Raw genomic sequence first — 8130 nt, 5'->3', positions numbered from 1 at the left:
ACTGTTATGTAAAATTAATTTAGGATTTTGGATAAATATAATTTATTCATCATATTATGTGGACATAAAATGCTGTCCTTTACTTTTCCTTCACTCACTGAGATGGAACTGTGTCCTTTCCAGACTCCCAATGTGAATGAGGCAGCTGTCTAGACTGGCGACCTTATCCTTTGAATAGTAATGCCTAATCTAGACTCACATAAATTCATCTTCCTTTATATTCTTTTACACCAGATGTGACAGGTCTTTTCTCACAAGGCCTTTGTTATATTACACATGCACTCCACCATAAATAGTCTCACATCCATCAAGGTATTAGGCTTTTTCTCCATATTCATTTATATTCTTTTAGTCATTTTGCAAACTCAACATGTCTGCCCTTTTTAGTTATTTAAATGTCTGTCTTCTGCAGTTTCTGTGGTGCATTTATTCAGAGTTTTTTTTCTAACTCATTTTAACTGCCTTCTGCTTCATTCTGCTGTTTTGCCTTATTGGTCCTTGTTCGCTTAATTTGGCTGTTTTTATTACACTTCTTAACTCTGCTAAAGATTATAATGAGTTTTGATGTGCATTCAACTGCAGAATTCAAACTAAGGAGTGCACGTCCATTAATCTCAGTGGCAGTTGTTGGCACTAGACTCCTGGAAGTACAGTATGTAATTTAAAATATGTCGTTTTTGCTCATGGAACCACAAAACAAAAGAATATGCACAGAACATACACAGTCCCAGATCCTTCCAAACTTCTCACCATCAGAACCAACATATTACAAAGATTTGTTGTTTCTTTTTCATATTATTGAGTACACATAGTGTGTAACCATAACATTTTAATAAATGCATTTTAAAATAATAAGAAATGTAAATAAATGTAAATGTGTAAATATTGATTAGGTAAATACACTGCAAATTTTTTTTTTTTTGAAAATTTTCAATGTAGAAAACATACTTCTATGTTATTTCAGTTAAACAGTTACAACAGATCACCATTTGTGCAGGTTCTTATTTCACACTACTGATATAAATACTCACGCCAACCATTTCTTTAGGACTCAAAGGTCAAACTGCCTTTAAAATACAGTCTTCTTGAAACCAGGTGCAGGGACAGTCTGTGCATTGTGGACAGGTTGAGGTCTAAAGTTCATCAGTTTTGTCTAGAGTCCTCCAAGCCACATTTCCCTTTGTAGCATCTCTAGCAAGATAGCGTCTGCTGCATGACAGTATGTCACCAGATGCAGATAAGAGATGCTAACTCCTGCTAACTCTGTCTATAACCCCACAGATCGCTGACTGTTTTGTACACAGACATATAAAGTCACACACTTTTCAGCCTCCCTGGGGACTCCCTAATATGACAATTTGACCTCTCTTTCTCCTTTTCCCACCTATCATGGGATGAGTTCATTCACATGTGGTTTTATTTATTTTATTAATTTTTTAATTTTTTTTTTATCCTCAGGAGATGTTCACACCTGAATGTAAATTCAAGGAGTCTGTGTTTGAGAACTACTACGTTATCTACTCATCCACCATGTACCGTCAACAGGAGTCGGGTCGAGCCTGGTTCCTGGGCCTCACCAAGGAGGGACAGGTCATGAAAGGCAACCGTGTGAAGAAAACCAAACCCTCATCACACTTTGTACCAAGACCCATTGAAGGTAATTGTATTTATTTATTTATTTACATTTACATTTAAAAGTGCTTTCAGTTGTTAGCCTCGTGTGTCAGATCAGGACACATTTTATCACATTTAACCCTTGAATGTCAAATAAGAATGATATGAAAAATTTCCCTTGGCCACACTAATTTTTCGTACATTTTATCATCTATCTATCTTTCACAAATGCAAAGACCCCCCCCCCCCCAAAAAAAAAATATAGAAATATTTCTATCAAACTATACCTACCTATGAATCTTCTTGCTACGGTCTTGGAGTTATGAGTCATTATTTTTGTGTATGGCACTCAGAAAACAACAATTTTGAAAATGCCTTCAGGGAGTTAAGAACTAAACAAAAAGGCTTATTTCGTTTCAAAATACTGTATCTTTCGGATGCTTTATGCTATCATAAAATTCTACATTCTACATCTACATTGGCAAAAGTCAATTACACAAATTTTAGAACATAAATATTATGAAATAACTGAAAATTACATTTTGCTACTGGGAGCGCCAACATTTTTCTCTGTTTCCGCATGAGGTGCAGCAGTCACGTGGTACAAGCAGTAGCTCTCAGAAAACTCCTAGTTCACACGTTGTAATTACGAGTTCTACAAGGACGTGAACACTTTGTGTTTCACCTGGCATGTGTAGGAGGCTGCCTAGGGCTGCTTTCTCCTCTTTAGGTGGTGCTATCAGTGTGAAAACATTTTCTCTAAAAAAAAAAAAAAACGTATTTCTCTCGAAACACTTTTCTTTGCTCTCGATGCAATTTCTTGCTCTCGTGTCAGGATTTTGCTTTCACTGTGAGAATTGTGTCATGGGCGGGGCCATGTTCCTATTGGCCAGTCGGGTGAGCATCGTCTTGTCTTGGGAGTCAAACTGAATCATTACACCATTGTTCGGTTCACCTGCATAGATGCCGCCTCTGCCTTATGGCTAGTTTAGTTGAGCACGGACACTACAATGTTTGGGTAAGATGATGACACACAGCTGGCTGAGCAAGTTCAGTATCACTGAAGATTTAACATTAAAAAATAGCACTCCTATTCATGAATGAATGTGTATTATATTATTTGCTTGCTAATCGCTAGTAAAGCTAACCAGCCATCATGCTAGGTAAACTTGCAAACTCACCTGGTTTATACTATTTTTAAATCAAATGCCAAATTAATGTTTCGATTTAGATAGTTTCACGCCTTATTTAGTGAGTAGTGAGCTAGTTTTTTCCTTTGCACTTGCTAGCCTCAAAGCACCTGAAGAGTAACTGCTTGTTCATACAACCTCCTGTACAACTTTCAACTAACGTTAGTATGCATGGAAGGTGGCAACCCTATAGCTAGCTAACCTTAGACAGTGATTGATATACCATTTCTCACTAAATAAGGCGTGAAACTATCTAAATCAAAACATTAATTTGGCATTTGATTTAAAAATAGTATAAACCAGGTGAGTTTGCAAGTTTTACCTAGCATGATGGCTGGTTAGCTTTACTAGCGATTAGCAAGCAAATAATATAATACACATTCATTCATGAATATGAGTGCTATTTTTTAATGTTTAATCTTCAGTGATACTGAACTTGCTCAGCCAGCTGTGTGTCATCATCTTACCCAAACATTGGCGTGTCCGTGCTCAACTAAACTAGCCATAAGACAGAGGCGGCATCTATGTAGGTGAACGGAACAATGGTGTAATGATTCAGTTCGACTCCCAAGACAAGACGATGCTCACCCGACTGGCCAATAGAAACGTGGCCCCGTCCATGACACAATTCTCACTGTGAAAGCAAAATCCTGACACGAGAGCAAGAAATTGCATCCAGAGCAAAGAAAAGCGTTTCGAGAGAAACACTTTTTTTTTAGAGAATTTTTTTTCACACTGATAGCAAAAAATATATATTTGAGAGTTTTTTTTCAAAGTATTTTGAGAGAGATTTTTTTTCTCTCAGAAATAATAAAAAAAAATTCAAATTTATATTTTTTTATGTTCTATGAGAAAATACTTTCTCTCAAAACTTTTTTTAGTCTCAAATATTATTATTTTTTGCTATTGGTATGAAAACTTTTTCTCTCAATATTCTTTTTTCTCTCATGAAATGCTTTTTTGCTATCAGTGTGATAACTTTTTCTCTCAAACTTTTTTTTCCCTCTCAGATCTTTTATTTTCTTGCATGTAATAAAGACACAATTCTAACTCCATACATTTGCCCTTGCCCTCTTTTTTATATATTTTTTATTTTATTTTGATTAATTAATTAATGAGTTGATAATTGTAAAAGGCAGCACTCGTCACTGTCACTATTTACCCAGCCGTAAATAGAGGAGGGCGGGAAAAATATCGAAACATCCTACTTGTACAACGACTGCCTACAACGATGGAGAAGTCAATATTACTGGGTACTGGTTTTTTATATTTAGTAAAATTCTTAAAAATGAGATACTAGTAGCCTAATACGTTGCCGCCATTAATATTCTATATCATAGAAACTAAAGCGTCTCAGCTAGTAAAACGCTGTGCCACCAAAGCGTTCTCAAGCGCCACCAGCCGGTCATTTTAAGAAGAGTGCCTGACTTTTTTTTTCAGCTGGCTAAAAACACTTTGGTGGTCCCACATTATTGAATATTTATTGATAGGCATATGGCCTAGTCTTTTTTGCATTTATGCAATATACTGGAGCCAAACCTAGGAAAATAGACCAGAATATTCCACTGCGTTCCTGGACAAACAATTTGCATAGCTGAAATTCATAGACGGGGATTATGCTAATTGTGAATGAGCGTGCACAAGCGCCCTATTTACGAACGATTGGAATTCATTAACATACACATTTAACTATCAAATCGGACATGTACGAAGAGTTTGTGAATCCAGAGGAGAGTTTTCATGTCTGTTTTATGCGCAAATTACTCAGAATTTACTCATATATTTACATAAGTTTCATGAATGAGGCCCAGTAGATGGCAGCAAGCCACTGTTAATGAGTGAGTCATTGCAATTGAACCGAAATATTTAAACGGTTCATTCATTCAGGAACAAAACAGTGTCATGTTGCTCAGAGATGCAAATTGGAATTATATTTGTTGGTGAAATAGGGCAAAAACAGTCAATATTGTGTCTAAAACGTAAGTGTCTTATATTAAATTCATTTATAATATAATATAATATTAAGACAAATTAACTATAATTGGCTTTTGTCTTTTGGATAATTAGCTGTAAATTTCAAGGCACAGATAGCATAGTCTGTTGTTCATCACCACTCATCCACACCAAGACAAACACAACTGGAAAGGGAGTGGGGGCTTCAATTCTGTGGCTCTCTGCCTGTCAGTGGTATGCATGTGCCAATCAGTGTGTGCTACACTGCCGTGCTGCAGAGACGTGGAGGGGAGAATGTCTCAACATTTCCGGACCCAACCTGATATTTAGGGCTCAAGCCACTAAGGCACAGGGCACTCTTGTTTTTCTAAGGATTATTATTATTATTAGTGCCCAAGCCCAAAGGGGCGAAGGGCCCTATTGTTTTTCTTAGAATTATTTAGGGCCCAAGCCTGAAGTGGCGAAGGGCCCTGTTGTTTTTTTTAGGGCCCAAGCCCAAAGGAGTGGAGGGCCCTATTGTTTTTTCTTAGGATTATTAGGGCCCAAGCCAATAAGGCACAGGGCCCTATTGATCCCCTAAGGATTATTATTAGGGCCCAAACCAGTAAGGCGCAGGGCCCTATTGATTTTGTTAGGATAATTAGGGCCCAAGCCCGAAGCGGTGAAGGGACCTATTGTTTTTCTTAAGATTATTTGTTATTATTAGGGCCCAAGCCACTGAGGCGCAGGGCCCTATTGTTTCCCTAAGGATTATTATTATTAGGGCCCAAGCTACTAAGGCGCAGGGGCCTATTGTTCTTCTAAGGATTATTAGGGCCTGAGCCAATGGGCGCAGGGCACTCTTGTTTCCCTAAGGATTATTCTTATTATTATTATAATACGGCGCCCCCTGGAACATAGTCAGAAAACTTGTATAGCTCACACAAACTTGCACATATTCATATGAAACTCGGTACACATATAGATCTCAGTGAGCCGAACAACTTTCACCCTCAATGTCATAGGCTCCGCCCAACAGGAAGTTGGCTATTTAGGTCTGTTTAAAAACTATGCTGTTTTTAATAAGGTTTTAGTTTTTAAAATTATATAAGTTAACATGAACATCATTTATATAGCATTTATGAATCTTAGTTAATATTATGTTCAAAATGGATTACTACATTAATTAAAATTTATAGTTAATGTACATCAGTCAGTGTACCATGAATTAACATAAAAAAATTACTAACACAAATAAATGCAGTAAAAATATGTTGTTCATACTTGTACTAATATTAAAGAATATATTATTTAACTATATTTGTTAACATGAATAATAATTATATAGCATTTATTAATGTTAATTAAAGCTTAGTTGAAAATATTTTAAAACATTATTTATTAATACATTTTTTATTTAAAGTTTTATTTTAAGATTATTTTTATGTACTGTGAATTACCATGAACATTAATATTTTATAAAAAAAAATAAAAATAAAAAAAGATTAATAAATCATCTGAAAAATAGATTGTTCATTGTTAGTTCATGTTACTTAATGTATTAACTAACGTAAACCAAAAAGAGCTTATTATAAATTGTTTCCAACACTTTTCATGCTCTTTAACCATTTTTAAAAATCCTTTTAATGATCAATAAACAATTGTGAAATAATTATATAAATCTATATTACCAGTAAAAATTCATATTAACACTTTTAAAAACCTACCTATTTTTTTTAAAATACCTATTATTTTTATTTTAAAGATCTTTATAAATTATTTAAATGCTCTATAAACATTTCTACAATAATTATTTAAAAGAATACTGAGAGTACAGTGCATTTCCATGCTACACAGAGAATTAGTAATCTTATGTCTCCATCGGGTGGTCATTCTTGGTATTACAGTCCTCAACTTTCTCAAATTTTGTGATAGTTTTAATTTTCTGCTGGCCCATGAGCATAACAAAGTTATGAAACTTACTGTGTTTCCTTAGATTGACGACTTCTACATATGTAAAAAATTATGAAGAGTTAGAATAAAGAATTGAAAAGATATAGGAAAATAACTGATGTATTTTTAATGTTATTTTAATAAATCGCTATGGCCACAGGTTCATTATTATAACTCTTCAAAACTTTTAACATATGGACAACAAGACATTCTTATGATGCATGATTGTTTTTTTTAATTTTTTCATGATGATGGGGGGGCAAAAATGATGATAATAAAATGATGTTGTTTGTTTTGTTCGTTATTTATTTTTTGTGTTGTTGTTTTTTGTGGTATAATAATTCAATTTTCATTTAATTTAAACCAAGAGAACAAGACTTGGGACGATTGAATGTACACGTGTGCGTGTGTGTGTGTAAGAGAGAGAGAGAGAGAGAGAGAGAGAGCCCTTGTTCCTATAGTCTGCTATAGTCTGTCTGCGTGTCTGTGTGGGAGAGAGAGAGAGATAGAGAGAGATTTGATTTTTCAAACATATTTATTACCACACAATTAAGACTATAAAGCCATTACAGAAAGAGAAAAATTAAAAACTCACAGAATTCATAGAAAAATATGTGAAAAGACTATTTCATTATCAATAACACAGCTTAGCACTCCTCCATGACACCAGATATTTTCAAACTCCAACAAACAATCTGTAACCTTATAAAAATGAAAATCAATTACAATTCTTGATTCGACTATGGCAAAAAACACCATTTCAACACTAAGATCACAATTTTGTTCGATTTTCTTTTTTCTAGTTATATAAATGGCCATTTTTGCTTTGCCTAAGATAAAGTTCAACAATTGCCATTTAAAACGACAGCTTCTTATATATTTCCATCCAAAAATAAAAACGATTTCATTAAATAACTCATCAAAACAACTAACATTATTCTTTAACAAGCTAAATAGGGGCTGCAGCCTTGCACACTGCATAAAAACATGGAAGTTTCTCGTTGAGAAGAAAAAAGGACAAAGATGGCTAACATTTGGATTTAAAACTGAAATAAAAGAATTAACAACAACAATGCCATGTATAATTCTCCATTGCAAATCTCCATCCCTTTTTGCTAATGGTGGCTTATACAGTGCCCTCCACTCCAGTTTTTCATTCTCTTGAGAACCAAAAAAAGAACGCCAAGGTGTATCAACTCTTTCATGCAAGCCTTTTCTGTTAAATGCTTTTACACATGGTTTATATAACATTTTTCCTTCAATCTCATACAAATTCATGTCTGTAACATTTTCAGTTTTCAAAAACACTCCAGAAAACCCTTCTACCTTTGGAGACAACAATAAAATTGGGAATTGATCTTTGTCGTTAGGTAGGTGTTTTCCAGTAAAAAAGTCATCTAGCCTGCTTATTTCATTTATAGTAAATACAGACTTCAATTTC

At 34.5% G+C, this 8130-nt stretch overlaps 1 protein-coding gene across 2 annotated transcripts in view; it reads left to right on the top strand.

Annotated features, from left to right (window-relative positions):
• The first annotated feature begins 438 nt into the window (after window positions 1-438).
• The window catches only part of LOC122136124 (fibroblast growth factor 12-like), a 44339-nt gene continuing 36647 nt past the window's right edge, over window positions 439-8130 (top strand). Inside the window, exon 1 of one of the 2 annotated variants that reach the window (XM_042717634.1) lies at window positions 439-1657. In XM_042717634.1, coding sequence (XP_042573568.1) covers window positions 1462-1657 — 196 coding nt within the window. In that variant the 5' untranslated portion in view covers window positions 439-1461. The remainder of the gene's footprint in view (window positions 1658-8130) is intronic. The other variant, XM_042717635.1, reaches the window with a different exon arrangement.

Source organism: Cyprinus carpio, chromosome B2 (genome assembly GCF_018340385.1).
Source record: "Cyprinus carpio isolate SPL01 chromosome B2, ASM1834038v1, whole genome shotgun sequence".
Classification (NCBI taxonomy): Eukaryota; Metazoa; Chordata; class Actinopteri; order Cypriniformes; family Cyprinidae; genus Cyprinus; species Cyprinus carpio.
The sequence above is the reverse complement of the archived record's forward strand: the minus strand, read 5'-3'. Positions and strand labels throughout refer to the sequence as shown.